General features: G+C 39.7%; 1 protein-coding gene across 1 annotated transcript in view; it reads right to left on the reverse strand.

Moving 5' to 3' along the window:
* Positions 1–444: 444 nt before the first annotated feature.
* Positions 445–18,488, reverse strand: part of LOC138154620 (selenoprotein N-like) — a 26,676-nt gene continuing 8,632 nt past the window's right edge. The window contains exons 6-12 of the mRNA XM_069079601.1: positions 18,045–18,182; positions 16,904–16,979; positions 4,988–5,176; positions 3,999–4,104; positions 3,052–3,164; positions 2,850–2,948; positions 445–1,989 (exon numbers count right to left, since the gene is read on the reverse strand). Coding sequence (XP_068935702.1) covers positions 1,822–1,989; positions 2,850–2,948; positions 3,052–3,164; positions 3,999–4,104; positions 4,988–5,176; positions 16,904–16,979; positions 18,045–18,182 — 889 coding nt within the window. The 3' untranslated portion in view covers positions 445–1,821. The remainder of the gene's footprint in view (positions 1,990–2,849; positions 2,949–3,051; positions 3,165–3,998; positions 4,105–4,987; positions 5,177–16,903; positions 16,980–18,044; positions 18,183–18,488) is intronic.

Below are 18,488 nucleotides of genomic sequence, written 5' to 3' on the forward strand. Positions count from 1 at the left end.
TTAATGCTTCACTTTATGAAGGAGAAAAATTATGGTCAGAAAGAAGTGACTTGTCCAGTTCATTGTGGATCCAAGACCAAAATCCAGGTTTTCTGGCTCTCAGTTAACGTTCTTCTCTTTACTCTAACAACAATGAGGTGGTTTCCATGTGATAGGACCAGTCCACTCAGGTGAGAACATGTCCTTCTTTTAAGACAGTCATCTATATTGCTAAGCGATCAAAATTCATATTCACAAGTCATTCCTCCTTAGTGGACCTCAGAGAAGCCTGAGTGCCTGCAATCTGGGATTTGCTTTCAAAGGCTTTAAAACCATGGGGTCACAAACTTACGATCACTATGTATGATACATGCTGTTTCAAACCAAAATTTGCTTCTATCCAGAAACAAAGTTAAAAGAGAATAAATAGGAAGGAAAAGACAAATGAACTAAGTTGCTGAGAATTAAAAGGAGAGATTTTCTTTTTCCAAATCACTTTATTGGATTTTAGAAAATGAACATCCAAAATATTGGCATTCACCTAACTAAAGAGTTAGGCTTGGAGATAATGAGAGGGGGCAGGGGGGAGAGAAGGAAGGATATTGAACACATGGCTATGGGGATCCAGAGTGCAGCTGAAAGGTCCTGGCCGATTATAGATATCCATTTTGGTCAAGAACATAATTTAGCAGCTGATACCTTTACTTTTGTTCAGAGCCTTAGAGCCAGAGAGAACCTGGGGAATCCTGAGAGTGAAACCTTAGCCAAACCCACTCTTAATTACTTATACTGGATTTTTATTAATTAATATTTAATTATTAAAAAAATTAATATTTATTAAATATGCCATACTTTTATAATTTATAAGTACTTAGAGAACATTGGAAACACATAATTATTGTCATCAAAGAATTTTCAACACAATGAAATAAAATTCTCTTAAGAGGGAGGTGAACATCTCACAAAAAGGTGGAAAGTTACCAGTCAGAGTATTATTAGGACTGTCATCTGACTGCTTATTAGGACTATGATCTGATACTTGGGCCAAGGAATAAAACTTATCTCTACTTGGCCAAAGCAAGCAGAGAGAAATCATGGCAGGGAACTTACTCCATAACAACTGTTCTCCCCCCCAAAAAATGTTTTAAAGTGCTGATCAAGAGAAGAGGGAACTTTCTCCCCCAGTTGAGACTGTGAAGTCATCAAGCTTGATCCATCTGGGATTTTGGATCCAGCCATCATAGGCACAGTTGCTGGGAGGGAACAGAATCTCTTTCTCCTACTCAGTGGCACTATCAAAAATATCTCCAAACTGTGTGAAATATTAAATACAATAAAGAACCTTTCACACATACATAATGAGGTTGTAGATATATACTGGTCTTGGTCACTGTCTCTGAGGATGAATTGATTAGAGGTGGCCCAGGGGGAAGTTGGAGAATTGAAGTTATTGCCATGAAGCAAAAGACAATTTGGTTTGATGCTTTTTTAAGAAACCGTTGATGGCTGCTCTCAGGGAGTTTCTTTGGGGCTACAGCAACCCTGTGTCACATTACCAGAAGGAACTCTGCTACATTTACGCACTAACATCAGGGCTCTGGAGTTGAAGAAGGGACACTGAAACATGAAATCTTTGGTTATTATTGGGATCTTCAAAGTGGGTGACATTGGCTGCGTCTTAGTAGAGAGATGGCAATTAATGAGCTTGAAATGTACTGATGACCCCTTTGACTTCAGGGTCACATCCACACTCCTTGTTGTAGGGGGTAGGGAAATGTCAGATCTGGGGGACTGGGGGAAGTAAAGAATTTTCACAGTCCTTGATCCCCACAGTCTGGAACCTTAGGGGTATAGAAAGGCCTGGGCTCTGAATAGTCCCTCTCTCAGGAATTCTTCATAGATCTCTGGAGATTTGAAGGACATAGGGGAGTATATAGCTAAGACTTTTTCATTTTCCTGATGTCCTGGGGGAGTCTTGAACAAGAAGTCATTAGCATGGATGTTGCTGACCTGCGAGAAGGTTCGTAAGTGTGGGGGGGGGGGGGGGGGGGGAAAGGGAGGGAGGAAAAGAGGAATAAAGGGAAGGAGAAGGAGAGGGGAAGAAGGAAAGAGGGGGAGATGGAGAGGAGAGAGAGAGAATGAGAATATTAGTATAGTGACTCTGGCAGCACCACAGGGTACTTGTCAGTTGTTCTGAGGAGGTAGAGTAATTCGATTCCATGCTTTTGAGTGTTCCTAACCAATGGGATGGGAAAGAATAGACAGCTGTTGGCCGCAGCTCAGTAAAAAGTGTCTCCTTCTTCTAGTTTTCCTCATTCAATAATAGTGCTTATACTGCCAGAGTAATTTCCCTAAAACACATCTGTCATCAAGTTTTCCCCCGTTCAAATATCTCCAATGGCAACCCTGTATATCTGACCTCCTTTTCTTGATGTAGTGGAGTGAAAAACACTGAACTCACTCTAAAGATGTGGTTTCCAGCCTCCTCTCTAACACATATTAATTAGCTTTGCTACTGGGATAATTCACTTAATCTCTCTTGAGTATCTGTTCCCTAAAGCACTCTGCAAAGCTTCAAGAACTATAAAATGGTCCTATCAGTATGATCCCACCTACCTTGTCTACTGTTCATAATCCATCTATACCAGGCCCTATCTTCATGGTCCCACGCAGAGGGCATATTCATTCCCACTTTGGCTCATCATCCCTCAACTTCTTCACCTATGAAAACCCTAACTATCCTAACATCTCACTGCATGTACATTCTTTGGAACACAATAGGTACCAGAGCAAATTCTCCTTAGGGGACAGAATGGTCACTGCTGAGTCAGCAGAGTATAGGGGAAGTTGAATTGGGGTGAGGCACAAACCACTGTCCCATTGGGTAGGCAGACCAGTGATTCCACAGGGAACTTGTATTTCTCCAATTGCAGTTTAGCCAGCTTCTTATGGAATTCATTCTCTTCATTCTGAGAGGAAGTCACAGTTGGAGAGGGGTCTGTTATTCCAGTTCTTGAACAATGCACCTCCAGAATATTTCCCACAATCCCAGCTCCCTCCTATTCTCTTTACCAATATCACTTCTAGGTCCCCCAAAAGGGACCAAGTACTGATGAACTTCTCATTGAGGAGGGTGAGGACTGACGAATTTTTCAGGACAGTCTCCCGAAGAGTGTGTCCTGAACCTGTTTAGGGGAAAGTAAGATTTTACTTAGGGGACATGGCTTGAAATCATAGTGCTGTTATATTAGGGGGCAGTTATGTCTCCCTTTTGGGACCCAGTATAGATTCCCCTTACTTGTCCTACTTCTCATTTTGGCCACTGAATTCCCCATACCTCCATCCAGGAAGTCTGGTATGAGACCTTGTAATGGAAATGCAAATGTAAAGATCTTCCCTGCCCCTAAGCCCTCTGATAGGCTTTAGAGACTCTGAGAACCTTGAAAATTTACTCTGCCTCCTAATAGGCTGAATGTGGTCACATGGAGCCTGTGGCAGGAGGCTTGGTTTTCAAGAATGCCCACACCTTGATGCTGTGTGATTGGGCAGTGGGTCAAGAGGGTGGTTACATTCTCTGACCCAGGAGAAGGCTATATAATCCCTGAGGTGAGGCTTTGCTTTGGGGCTCACTTTGAGAAGTGTTCTGTGATTTGATCAGATGAGACTCTGGGAAGCCGTTGTTGAGAGCTCCCTGGCTTTGAAAAACCCAGATGTTGATTTGGTATGGATGTAATGGTTGTACAGTTTGGAGAACCTGTCTACTTGATCTGTTTCTCTGTCTTGATAATTCTGTCTGTATACTCTGAAGTTTGGGGTGCTGACCTTTTTCCCCTGAACTAGGTAAACGATACATATTTGACTGATTAAAGTAAGCTTGTTAACCCATTTTGAGTTGCTTTCCTTTAGCAAAGCAGATCTAAGAACCTGTGTTGGCAGCCACCCTGGGGATGCTTGGGGTGCTTGCTGCTATAGACCTTTCCTCACCCCTAACTGTAGCAGAAATTGGCCAGATTCCTTACCTCAGCAAGACTGGTCATCTAGGGCTCCCCACAGAATGATTGAGTGAACCAGCTTGTTTTCAGCTCTAGCTCTGTCAAAAGCTTTGGTGAAAGGTAAGTATTGAACCTGGGGGAAAGCCAACATAGAAAGGCTAAAGTCCCCTTGGATGCAGGGGTGGGGAGTGGTGGCACTTCACCCTATAGAGTGGGCAGCAGGGAGAACAGGGTGAGGCAAAAACCACCCTTCATATCACAAGGACTCTGTATGTTTTAGCTAGGTCTCCACTGCCTTCCCTGGGGAAGTTGCCAGCTACCCTGCAGAGCTCTGAAAAGCAAGTAAGTCATTAGGAACTCCTGCCAGGGTCAGATTGTGTGGTGGGAGAAACAACATGGACTTCTCGATTTGTTATTTAAGGCGTTCTATAGTGTGGTTCCAATCTCTCTATCTTTAGTTCATATTACATCCTTTTATATGCCTTCCATTTCAGACAAACTGGTTATGTCAGTCTCATTGCTATTGCCTGAATTCAGCGTTCTGACCTCTGCCTCTATCCATTTGTATAAATTATCCTTCAAGCCCAAAGGCATTGCTCCATCATTTCTATCTCTGGGAATTTTTGTGGCTCAACTCAAGTACCACCTCCTTTGTAGCATCTTCCCTGGACCCTCCAGTGGTCAATGTTCTCTCCCTTCTCAGATTATCTTGTATTTACTTATCTGTAAACATGTTGTATCTCACAGTGAAAAGTAAGCTTCTCGAGGGCAGGGATTGCTTCATTTTTGTCTTTGGATCTCCAGTACCTAGCACAATGCCTTCCACATAGCAGGCACTCAAAACACATTTGTTGAATTGGATTGAACATAAGGACCTTAACTCCCCCTACTGAACCTCCTTCCATAACAATGTTCCCCTCTTTCCCAGAACTCCTTTCTTCTAGCTTGGGAGCACCCAAATCTGGAGAGGGCAGCCCTGGGAGCTACAGCTCATGAACTCCTTTAAAACCCCTCACCTTCTTAAAGGCATACATAGCCCTCTCCAGCTGCTGGGCAGCATGCTCCCTGCTCAGCTCCTGCTGCCACAGAATGTCCTCCATTTCAAACTGGAGAGCCTCCTCTGAGGGCAGACAGATCTCAATTTCATTGTCCTTCTCATCCTGGATCACCGATGGCACTGAAGGGCCCGAGGCCTCCAGCTCCATCTGGGAAAAAAAGGACAGAGAGAGCTTAGCCATTCCAAGGAAGTCTTTGGATTATGGACCAGTTTTTAGGGACATGAGGAGTATATGAATGAAAAACACAGTTTTCCAAAATTTACTCTTTTAGTCCAGGGAAAAACTCAGTTCTAAAGGTACAAAATAGCACTATTCAGTTTGCAAGTATGTATGATTGCTTGTTTTAAGGGGGAAAGGATATGGATGGTTCAGTGCAAACCTATCTACTCTACTAGAGGATGGTGGGCTTGGAGTGGTATTTTCCTGCAAAAAGGATCACAACCTTTATATGCATCAGTAGTGGCGAGAGGTAGTTAGTATTTTAGGTTTCTGTTTTTTATCTCCTATCAAGCTCCATTCTTATCGAGGCCCCAGTCCTCAAACTGGAGAGTGAGACAGCTAGGAAGGTACAGAGGAAGTTGCTGAAGAAGAATCCCTTTTCAGGAAGGGTCATTTAAGGTCTATATTTTGCCAACCTTGGTTTTATATGGGAATATTAAGGGTGGTTACTCTTGCTTATATTCTTAGAAAATGGAGTTAGGGTATAGGTCCTCTCTTCATAACACTGGTGAAAAGCCCACAGATGATTTATCCACTAGGATGTTAGCAGCTTATCAGAGGGTAGGGGAGAGATTGATTATAAACTATGCCTGCTTATCTTGGGAGTTTGTGAGAGAAGAATACTGTGTATTATGCCCCTGGGAATGGAGCAGTATGAGGAAAGAGTGGCTAAACAGGACAGACACAATAGCAACACTACTTATTTTCCAATAGTTTAGTCTTAGTGGGAGTCTAATTAGAAGCCTGGGTGTGATTCTATTATGTTTGGGTAATCTCAAGGGAAGAATGGAAGGGTGGTGAAGAGGAATACACTGGGAGAAGGGGAAGGGAGAAGAAATAGGGGCAAGATGAGCAGTGGGTGTGGGGTGGGGGCAGCATTCAACACTTGAACCTCATTCTTACCTGGGAAGAATAGAAATACACATGCAGTTGGGTTAAAATTAGTCTTAACCTACAGTGAAGTAGGAGGGAAAGGGGCTAAAAAAGGGGGGGGAATAGGAGGGAGAAGAGATTAAGGGAGGTAGCAGTTAGAAATAAGAGACTCAAAGAGGGGACAGTTAAAAAGAGAAAGATAAGTATAAAAGAATAGAATGGAGGTAAATACACAGCAGTCATGACTATGAATGTGAAGGGGATGAACTTACTCCTAAAATGAAGAGGGTAGCAGAATGAATGTAAAAACCAGAATCTGACAATGTTGTTTACAAGAAACAATTGAAACAGAAAAATACATACAGAGTTAAAGTAAGGGAATCTATTATTCTTCAGCTGAAGTAAAAAAGTGGGGGTAGTAATCATGATCTCTGATAATGGAAAGCAAAAATACATAAATAGGGAAGCTATATTTTGCTAAAAGGTACCAAAAACACTGAATTACTATCAATACCGAACATAGATACAACAAATAGCATAGCATCTAAATTCTCAAAGAGATGTTACATGAATTACAGGAGGAGGAAATAGACAGTAAAAGTAAGGTAATGGAAGATCTTAATTTATCTTTCTTATCTATCTCACATAAATCTAATATAAAAAATAAGAAAGAAGCTAAGGAGATGAATAGAATTTTAGAAAAGTTACATACAATAGACTTCAGGAAAATACTGAATGGGAATAGAAATGAATATGCCTGGTTCTTAGCTGTACATGCCACCTTCACAAAAACTGACCATGTAATTAGGGCATAAAACTCTTGCAAATTCAGAAAAGCATAAATATTAAATTACATTTAATAAAGGGCCTTTGAAGCATAGATTAAGAATTGGAAACTGAAGAATTTAATCCTAAAGAATGTGTGAGTTGAAAGAGAAATCATAGAAACAATCAATAATTTTATTAAAGATCATGACAATGATTAGATAATACACCAAAATTTGTGGAGTGTAGCCAAAGTAGTACTTAGGGGTCAATGTATATCTTTAAATTCTTAAATCAAGAAAAGAAAGAGTAGATTAATGAATTAGGTATGCCCTAGAAAAACAATAACCACCCCAATTAAATACCAAAATAGAAATCCTGAAAATCAAAACAAAGAATAATGAAATTGAAAGTATAAAAACTATTGAACTAATAAGCAAACTTAGGTCCTGGTTTAAAAAAATCAATAAAATAGATACCCCATTGGTTAATTTTATTTTAAAAAAAGAAGAAAACTAAATTACTAGTATCAAAAACTAAAAAGGTAAATTAATAACCAATGAAGAAGAAATAAAAGCAATTATTAGTGGTTATTTTGTCCAACTATATGCTGTACTGTTAATGTATTTTTGCTTAATGGGAAGATCTTTCCCATTCATTAATAGGCCCATGTGACCTGCTTGAGTCACATGGAAGTCTGAGTCACATGAGTCTGTGGTGGGAACTTGCTGAACAGGTGGAGCAAGAAGGGTAGAGGAGAACTGAGGGGAATGTGGTCAGAGCAGTCAGAGCTGGGAGAGAGAGAGGAAGCAAGCAGCTAGCTTGAGAGAAGGACATTTTGCTTGAGGGTGTTGATTTGTGGGAAGGTCTTAACAGAGGGAAGGCTTGAGGATGGCAGTGCCCCCTGCATTGTTATTGTTATATAGATTTCTTTGTTGCTATGATGGATTTGGCTTTCTGGTGCTGGGATTCAGCTCTCTGGTGTTTGAATAAATGTTTTAGTTCTGTCTTCCATGTGGAGAGTCTGTTATATTTTGAGATTCAGAATTATGCCAGCATATTTATAGCTGCTGTATGCACTGTGAATATTGTGTTGGTGCTACATATGCCAATAAAATTGACAATCTAAGTTAAATGGATGAATATTTACAAAAATATAAATTGCCCAAAGTAACAGAAAAGGAAATAGAAACCTTATGCAACCCTTACTTAGAAAAGGAAATTAAACAAGTCATAAATAAACTATCAAAGGAAAAAAAAATTCTGGATCAGATGGATTTACAAGTGAATTCTACCAAATATTTAAAGAACAACTAATACTATATAAACTGTTTTAAAAATAGGTAAAGAAGGAAGCCTATCACATTTCTTCTATGACACAAATATGGTCTGAATACCTAAACCAGGGATAGTCAAAACAGAGAAAGAAAACTATAGACAAATTTCCCTAATGAATATTGATACAAACATTTTAACTAAAATATTAGATTACAGAAAAATGTTATAAAGATCATACACCATGACCAAGTTAGATTTATATAGAGAATGCAGGGCTCGTTCAATACTAGGGAAACTGTAAGCATAATTGATCATGTTAATGACAGAAACTACAAAATTCATATGACTATAAAAAAAAGCTTTTAATAAAATACAATACCTATTCCTGTTAAAAACACTAGAAAGCATAGAAATAAATGGAACTTTCCTTAAAATGATAAGTAGTATCTAAAATCAAGAGCAAGCATTATCTGTAAGGGGCATAAACTAGAAGCTTAGAAGTAAGATCAGGGGTAAAGCAAGGATCTCCACTAATACCATTACTATGCACTATTTTACTAGAAAAGCTAGCTATAGAGGTAAGAAAAGAAAAAGAAACTGAAGGAATAAGCACAGACAAAAAGGAAACAAAATGACCGTGTTTTGCAGATGATATATGATGGCTGACTTACAGAATCCTAGAGAGTCAACTAAAAAACTAAATGAAACAATGAACTCCAGCAAAGTTGCAGAATATAAAATTAACCCATGCAAATCATCAGCATTTCTGTGTATTATCAAAAAAATCAAGCAGGAGGAGATAGAAAAAGAAATTTCATTTAAAATAATTATGGACAATATAAAATACTAGGGAGTCTACCTGTCAAGACAGATATAACAACTATAGAAATACAATTACAAAATACTTTTTACACAAAATAAAGACATCAGAATAATTGGAAAAATAATAATTGCTCATGAATAGGCCAAGGTACCCCTCCTTCATCACTGCTTTGTTGTGGCAGTAGCTCAATGAAACTATAAGCTATGTTATGCAGACAACTACAAGTAGCTTCAGAAGAAGCTAGGCCAAAGCTGATAGGAAGCTCAGCTGTGTCTGGTGATGAAAGGAAAGTATGACGTTGTAAAGATCTTATACTGCATAGGAACATGGAAGGAACCTTGGATAGAACCAAAGTAAACTGGATGTGGCCAAACAGGAGATGGAAAGATCAACATCTTGGGTGTGAGTAAACTTAAATGGATAGGAATGGGTGAATTTAATTCGGTGATCATTACATATACTACTGTGATCAAGAATCCCTAATAAGAAATGGAGTAGCCCCCATAGTTAATAAAAGGGTAATTACTTCAAACATTACAAAATGATAGTTTTTCTAATCCAAGACAAACTAGTCAACATCACAGTAATGAATCTATGCTCCAATCACTGATGATGAAGAGGCCAAATTTGATCAATTCTATAAACACCTACAACATCTTCTAGAAATAACACTAAAAAAGATGTCACATTCATCATAGAGGATTGGAATGCTAAAGTAGGAAATCAAAAGAGAATTGGAATAACAGGCAAGTTTGGCCTCAAAGTACAAAATGAAGTGGGGCAGAGACTAATAAAGTTTTGTCAAGATAACTTGCTGGTAATAGCAAACATTCTTTTCAACAACCCAAAAGGTGACTCTGATGGGGTATAGGCTCTAGGAACCCTCTTGAACTCTCTTTGAATCTTCCCACTGGATCTGGCATTCACCTGAGCCTATAAGCCTTCCATTATCACTGTAATTGAATCTCTGTTACCCTTAATCTAGCCTAGCCCTCCATTGTCTGTTATTTACAGGTAGCCTTCAGCTACTTCCCACCCTTAATCCCATTCTCTTCGTTCCTGGAGTCTGACTTTTAGTCACCTCAGTCTCATTAAGATCCTTCTTAGACTCTTCCTCACGACTCTCCCTAGACCCCTCCTCCCATCACTCCAGACTACTAGATCATCCCTAGATCCCTCCCACAGTCTTTCTGTATATAAGATCCGTCTTACCCCCATGAAGGCACTCAGATGCAATCTAGCTGAGATTAAATCTGGCCTGCTCATCAATACAAGCATCACTAATGCTTTGGCTCCTTAAGAGTCTACCAAATATGGCGAATCTTTAATAAATTTTGTTTTACTTTGGCTGAGAGAAGGCATTCATTCAGCAGGATCCAGCATGTCAGTATTTTGGGGCCTTGAGAACCCCTAAACCCCAAACCTCAACAACTCTGCACGTGGACATCACCAGATCGTCAATATAGAATTAGATTGATTACATACTTTGCAGCCAAAGGTAAAACAGCTTTATACAACCAATTAAAACAAGATCTGGAGCTGACTGTAGCTCAGATCATGAGTTTCTTATTGAAAAATTCAGACTTAAACAGAATAAAGTAGGGAAAACCATTAGACTGTATAGGTATGATCTAAATAACATACCTTGAGTATGAAGTGGAGTTGATAAATAGATTGAAGGGATTAGCTCTAATAGACAGAGTTGCTGAAGAACTATGGACAGAGGTTCACAACATTGTATAGGAGGCAGCAAGAAAAAACATTCCAAAGAAAAAGAAGAGCAAGAAAGCAAAATGGCTGTCTGATGCATCTTTATAAATAGTTGAGGAAAGAAGGAAATTGAAATATAAAGGAGAAAAGAAAGGATATACCCAACTGAATGGTGAATTCCAGAGAATAACAAGGAGAGATAAGGCTTTCTTAAATGAGCAATGCAAATAAATAGAAGAAAACAACAGAATGGTAAATAAGAGATGTTAAGGGACTTTAATGCAAAAATGGGAATGATAAAAGACAAAAATTCTAGGGACTTAACAGAAGTAGAAGAGATTAAAAAGAGGTGGCCAGAATACAGAAGTTCTATAAAGAAAGTCACTGATAACTATGGTGGTATATTTACTGATGTAGAGCCAGACATCCTGGAGAATGAAGTCAACTGGACCTTGAGAAGCATTGCTAACAAGAAGGCTAATGGAGGTGATGGAATTCCAGCTGAACTATTTGAAATCCTTAAAAAATGATGCTGTTAAATTGGTGTATTCAATATGCCAGCAAATTTGGAAAATTCAACAGTGGCTACTGTATTGGAAAAGATCAGTATGTATCCTAATCCTAAAGAAAGGCAATGCCAGAGAATGTTCAAATTACCAAACAATTGTGCTAATCTCACATGCCAGTAAGATTATATTTAAGATTCTGTAAGATAAGCTCTAATAATATGTGAACTGAGAATTACCAGAGATGCAGGGTGATTTTTGAAGAAGCAGAGGAACTAGAGACCAAACTGCCAACATTCTCTGGATTATGGAGAAAACAATGGCATTCCAGAAAAACATCTACATCTGCTTCATCACTAAAGCCTTTTATTGTGTGGAACATAACAAAATGTGGCAAGTCCTGAAAGTGATGGGGTACTAGATCATTTTACTTGTTCCCTGAGGAACGCATATGTAGGTCAAATTTGAACAGCATACTGAAAAGTAGGGACATTGCCTTGCCAACAAAGGTCCATATATTCAAAGTTATGGTTTTTCTAGTAGAAATGTATGTCTGTGATAGTTGAATTGTAAGGAAAGCTGAGTACTGTTTAATTGATGGTGCTGGATAAGACTTTTTCAGAGTCCCTTGAATAGCAAGGAGATCAAATGAGCTTATACTTAAAGAAATTAATTCAGAGGGGTGGCTAGGTGGCACAGTGAGTAGAGAGCTGGCCCTGGAGTCAGGAGAACCTGAGTTTGGATCCAGCCTCAGACTTAAACACATACACACACACAAAACTAGCTGTGTGACCTTGGGCAAGTTACTTAACCCCAAGTGCCCTCCAAAAAGCAAAAAAAAAAAAATTAATTCAGAATATTCTTTAGAAGGACAAATACAGAAGTTGAAGGTTAAATAATGACCACATAATGAGAAGACAGGACTCATTGGAAAAGACCTTGATGTTTAGAAAGACTGAAGGCAACAAAAGAAAGCAAAGGCAAAGGATGAGATGGAAAGAGTCATGGAAGCAAAAAACATGAGCTTGGACAGACTTTGGAAGATAGTAGAGAACAGAAATGTCCCCTGTGCTATGGTCCATGGGGTAACAAAGAGTCAGATATGACTGAATGACTGTACAACAACAGAAGACCATGCTAGTATAATAAAAATGATAATATGACTAAATAAATTTAGTCAGCCCCTTAACAATCTAACTACCAAAGTATTACTTAATGGAGCTAGGAAAAATAACAACAAAATTCATCTGGAGGAACAAAATGTCAGAAATATCAAGGAAATCAATTTTTGAAAAAAGAGAGAAGGAAATGTGCCTAGCAGTACCAGATCTCAAACTATACTACAAAATTGTAATCATCTTAACAATTTGGTAATGGGTAAGAAATAGAGAGGTTGATAAGAGGTTACAGAATTTTCAGAGGCAAATGAGCACATTAACCTATCATTTGATAAATCCAAAGATCCCAGATATTGGGGACAAGAACTCACTATTCAACAAAAATGGTTGGGAAATCTGGAAAAATAGTATGGCAGAAACTAGGCATAATTTCTGATAGTTTCTAATATCTCCAATTGTAAGATAAACTCCAAATGGGTACATTATTTAGACAGAAAAGGTAACATCATAAACAAATTAGTGGATCTGGAAAAAAAATTACCTATCAGGTCTATGGATAGGGGAGGAGTTCATGACCAAACAAGAGATAGAGAAGTTCACTGGAGACAAAAACAGACAATTGTGATAATGTAGAATTTGCACAAACAAAACCGCAATTTTTTTCTGAGAAATGTCTTATTTCTAAGATATATAGGAGACTGAAGTACATTTAAAAAGAAAAGAGTCATTCTCCAATGGGCAAATGGTCATATGATCTGCATAGGCAGTTTTAAGAGTTAAAAATCCAAGCAATCAATAGTCATAGGAAAAACTGCTCTAAAGAACTAATAAGTAAATGTAAATGAAAACAACTGTGAGGTACCTACACTTTACACCAATAAGACTGGCTAAGACTAAAAAAAAAAAAAGCAAAATGATAAATCCTAGAGGGGCTGTAGGGAAAATAGGTACGCTAATGCATTGTTGGTAGAGTTATGAACTAGTTCAACCATACTGATAAGCAATTTGGAATATGCCAAAAAGCTATTCAACTGTGCATACCCTTTGACCCAGCAATTCTTCTATTAGGTTATACCTCAAAGAAATAAAAGAAAATGGAAAAGTATTCCATATGTACAAGGATATTTATAAGCAGTTCTTTTTGTAGTGGCCAAAGAATTAGAAAATGAGGTGATGCCCATTAGCTGAACAAGTTATAGTATATGAATGATGAATTCAGAAAAACCTAAGAAGAATTTCATGAACTGATACAAAGTGAAGAGAGCAGAAATGGGATAACAAAATAATATAATAACAATAATATTGTTAAGACAACTTTGAAAGACTCATGAATTCTGATCAGCCCAATGACCAACCACAAATCCAAAAGACTTATGATGAAATATGCTATCCACCTTGAGATAGAGAGCTGATACACCCAGAATATAGACTGAAGCATATCCTCTTTATTATTGTTATTTTTTAGGAACACGACTAATGTGGGAATTTGCTTTGCATGACTAAATATATTTGTAATGAGGTTTTGTTTTTCTTGCCTTTCCAATGGATGAAAGAAGGGGAAGGGAGGGAGAGAATTTGGAACTGAAAATAAAAATGAATCAAAAAAAGTTCTCAATATTTTAAAGGTTTCTGATTTTTTTTTTTAAAGTAATCGGGGTTAAGTAACTTGTTCAAGGTTACACGGCCAGGTGTTTCTGGGTGGGTGCTAAGTGTCTGAGCCCGGGATTCGATCTCCAGGTCATCTTGACACTGGGGCCTGTGCTCTTACTCGCTGTGCTACCTGGCCACCCCAAAGGTTTCTGATTTTGTTAGTGTGGTTAGACCCTGCAATCTAGAGATGAGCATCTCTAAACTTGGCTAGGCCAGTCCCCAGACAACAGTCAGTCTATCACTCTGCCTAGACCTGAAGGCTTTCAAATAAGACTTGCCAGAGCCTGCACTCTTTTGACAGCCTTTGGAAGCATATGTTTCCTCTGTGCCAGGATCAGAAGAGAACTTTGAGGGTAGAATAACAATGTGGGCACTTTATATATTGCAGTAAGGTTTCCAAAATGTTTTATATTATCTCATTTGATCCACAGAAACTTATTAGGTTGGACTTAACATTTCCCTTCTTTTTACAGATGAGGAAACAAGAAACTTAGGTTGTGACTTGCCTAAATTCACATAGCAAAACAGGCAATTCAAACTCCAGACTTCTGACTCCTTTTTTTCCAAAGTCCTCCAGGACTCTTTTCACTAAGCCAATGGAAAAAGGAGGGAACAGGCAAAAAGGCCAAGGTTTGAGCTGTGGCAGTTACTATGCAGTCAAGTTAAAACAGACTAATATCAATGTATGTGGTCACTGTCCAAATGGCAAGAGAACATACAGATCTTATTTTTCAGATCATTTGAAGACCTATTCCTGAGACATGGGATAGTGGAACCCTAAGTAATAAGTGATTGCATGCTGCATGTTGTATCTATCCACTTCCCACAAATCCTGGCATTCACTTATTTGTTTATATGTTATATCCCCTGGTAGAAAGTACCTTTGTGTGCCAAACTGCCAGCACTTTTTTGGCAGCTAGCAAGTATGGTGGATAAAGCCCTGGATCTGGAGTCAGGAAGACCCGAGTAGGAATCCTGTCTCATACACTGAGTAGCTAAGTGAGCTTGGGCAAGGCACTGCTCTCTTTCTCAGTTTCACTTCAATTTGTACAATTGTTAAGTGAGGATAATAATGACACTTTTTAGTGTTACTGAGGCCCAAATGAAAACAACATATGGAAAGCACTTTGCAAACCTTATAATGCAATATAAATCTCATATGCTATTAACAATTAATACTTTTTAGGTGGGATATTTAAGAACATTGTAAGCCTTCAACAAGAGATTTGAATCTCTCATTGGCTCAATTATAAAGAGATGTAGTCATGTCCATGGTACCAAGGATGGTATCTCTCCCTGAACAAGTGGGATAAGAGTTGCTGATATTCATACACCATCTGACAAGTACAAAGCACTTCACACACATTGCTTCATTTCATTCTCAAAAAAGCTCTGGGAGGCAGATGCTACAAAAATATATCCCCATTTTACTGATGAGAACACAGGCTCCTCAGAAAGGTTGAGAGACTTGCCCAAGGACAGTATGAAAATGACAAAGACAGAGCTTGCACCCAGGCTTTCTTTGGACTTTCTACACAGGATCCATGACAGGCTATGTTCTACCAATCAGCCAAGCAATCCCTGACCGGGGGGAATTCTAGTGCCCACTGGTAGAGAGGCTTTGGAGGCAGTATGGCATAGAGTATAAAGAGCACTGTCCTTGGAGTCCAAATGTTTGAGTTGGGTTTGTGTTCTAGCTCTGTGGCCCAAGAGTTCTTTGATCTCTGACAACTCTTTGACCTCTTTATGGGTCTTAGGTCCCACACTACTCAGATGCCAGGTTTGAACTAAGTGATCCCAGTAAGTCTTCTTCCAGGTCAGTGTAATGGGAATGTAAATTTTAAAGATCTTCCCTGCCCCTAGGCTAAAGTGCACCTGGAGCCTGGGGTGGGAGGCTTGTTTTTCAGTAGATACTTCTTGATTGGCCAGTGAGTCAATAAGGTTGTTACATTCTTTGAGCCAGGAGAAGGCTATATAAGCCCTGGTGTGTAGCTTTGTTTTGGGGCTCACTTTGAGAAGTGTTCTGTGATTTGATATGGATTCTGGGAAGCCGTTGTCCTGAGTCCCCCCGGCTTTGAAAAAACCCAGATGTTGAAACCCAGATGTTGACTGGGTATGGATGTAATGGTTGGACAATTTGAAATCTGTCTACTAGATCTGTTTCTGTCTTGATAATTCTGTCTGTGTACTTTGAAGTTCGGGGTGCTGACCTTTTCCCCTGAACAAGGTAAACGATATATGTCTGACTGATTAAAGTAAGCTTGTTAACCCATTTTGAGTTGCTTTCCTTTATCAAAGCAGATCCAAGAACCTGTGGTGGCAGCAAACCCTGAGGATGCTTGGGGTGCTTGCTGCTACAGTCAGATACTATGATTCTACAGTTCTCAGAGAATGGATGAGCGACCATCACCACAGCTATGATTTGCCAGTGGACCAGACTTCTTCTTAATATGGAAGAGTGGGAAGAGGAGTCCTTAGAACACCTGGGTTGGAGTCCTGACTCCCATTCTTTTTCCCTGTGTGCCTACAGGAAAGTCACTTAACCTCTGTCAGTCCAAGGTTCCTCTTCTCTACATGGAGATATCAACATTTGAATTACTCACCTCACAAGATTGTAGTGGGGAAAGCACTTTGCAAACCTCAGTGTTATAGAAATGGGTCTATTATCATTATTATTAATAATTATTAGTAACATACAGGACTCTTGAGTATTCAGCTATCCTTACACAGGGTAAGCTTGTGGAGCTTCTCATCACTCTGCATCCATAAGGGGAAAGATGGCAGGGGATGCTATAGCCTCAGCCTCCTGGGTAGCATAACCAGAGGAAGCCTCCTAGGAGTTAGAGTGGGAATATAATGGTAGGAGACTAGTAGGAAAATTATAGTCAGGTCTGGTTCCAACTGAAAGATATAAGGAGAGAGTCAGACATACCTGAGGGAGATAACCAAGGTCCACATTTGGATTCCTCAGGGCCCCATACAACCACTGCATACCCACATTCAGAGACCTGATGGGAGAAGTGGTATGTTGGAAAGGTTGTATACTGAGGATAGGGCAGTGGTAGGCCTGATTCATTCACTCAGTGGTGTCAGAGCTATAATCAGGAATATTTTCATTTGGCACAAAAAGAGCTGAGGAGGGAGGGGGGCAGGGCAGGGTGAAAGGTGGTGACTTTGAGGATAATCTGGTCTAGTGGGAGAAGGGATGGAATTTCTCTGGCCCCACCAAGGAGTTTGTGGGAGAGGCTCTTCTTCCCAGTCTTCCATGTTACCTCCATGCTAACTTTCATACCAACTTGTCCCTGACAATTCTGAACGGGGAAAGAGTTGTAGGTGACATCTAGGAAAATACTATTAGGTGGGGAATATCTATGGGGGTTAAGGAAGAACTAAGAATGGAGACATTTAAAAGTGTGGGAAGGGATTATCAGAGAGTAGAGGGGAAGGCCACAGTACAAGCATGTATAAAGAAAGGCATGCTCCTTCAATAGGAAGGAAGGGGGAGATTCAAAGGCCAGACTACAACAAACCCAGAGGCTGAGCTATGACTCCCTGTTATCCTGATGATGAGAAGGGAAAGGTGGGTACATGTGACTGAGCTAAAATATAGTTTCTTAGCTATGAGAGGCTTACTTGCTATCTGTTCTCATCTAGAGTTTCTGAAGTCAAGGTCTGAGTGTGGGAACCCCTTAGAGCTTACAGATTTGGGACTGGATCTAGTAGATTAGAAGGCATCTCCCCTGTTCTCAATCAGTCTCTGAATACAGACTAGGAGGAGCTTTAGGCTTTCCAGCCTCATGATGGAAGGACAGGCTGGTACTGCCAAACAGCCCTCTGCTTTGCCACCCTGGAGTCCCAATGTAATGCAATATGTCTGTGTAGTATTGTAAACATTGTGACCTCCCCTTAATCTATCGGCTTCTTCTTTATCCTCCAGGAGACTGACTTTGGGGACAGGAAAAAGGGGAAGTGAAAGCATTGACAACAGTTGCCACCCCCCTCCCCCAGCCAGAGCCACAAACTCCCCTAAATGGGGTCCTGTCTTTTATGCTCTTACTACCACAGGATCCTACCTTTCATTAGGTACAAAGAGCTCAAACTCTTGGATATGGTTGCCATCTTTGGAGAGGATGATATGTCCAGTGAACTGGCTTGGACAGAACCAGAAAGGGTAGTGGAGTGGTTGGTTGAGTTGGAATTCAGCATGGATCCTGTGGCCAGAAGAGAAAGAGAAAGGAGCAAGAAATGCTTATCTCCAGGTGGGAGGATGGGAATACTAGCACTTGCAAGAATTCTCTAATCCTCAGTTTCTTTATTTGTAAAATAAGTGGATTGAACTTCAACTCCATGACTTCTAAGGATCAGTTCAATTCTAAATCTCTGATCCTGTGACCACTGCGTTTCAGTCAGCATTCAGGAAGACTTTAGTAAAGCAGTAGAAGAAAAGGGGAGTAGAGAGGCCTGAAGAGCTAGAGTGGAGAGAATCTAAAAGGAGAGAGAATCCAGTGGAGCAAGGA

Source organism: Petaurus breviceps, unplaced genomic scaffold (assembly GCF_028583685.1).
Source record: "Petaurus breviceps papuanus isolate PSGF00001 unplaced genomic scaffold, PetGlider_PUasm1.0 91041, whole genome shotgun sequence".
Classification (NCBI taxonomy): Eukaryota; Metazoa; Chordata; class Mammalia; order Diprotodontia; family Petauridae; genus Petaurus; species Petaurus breviceps.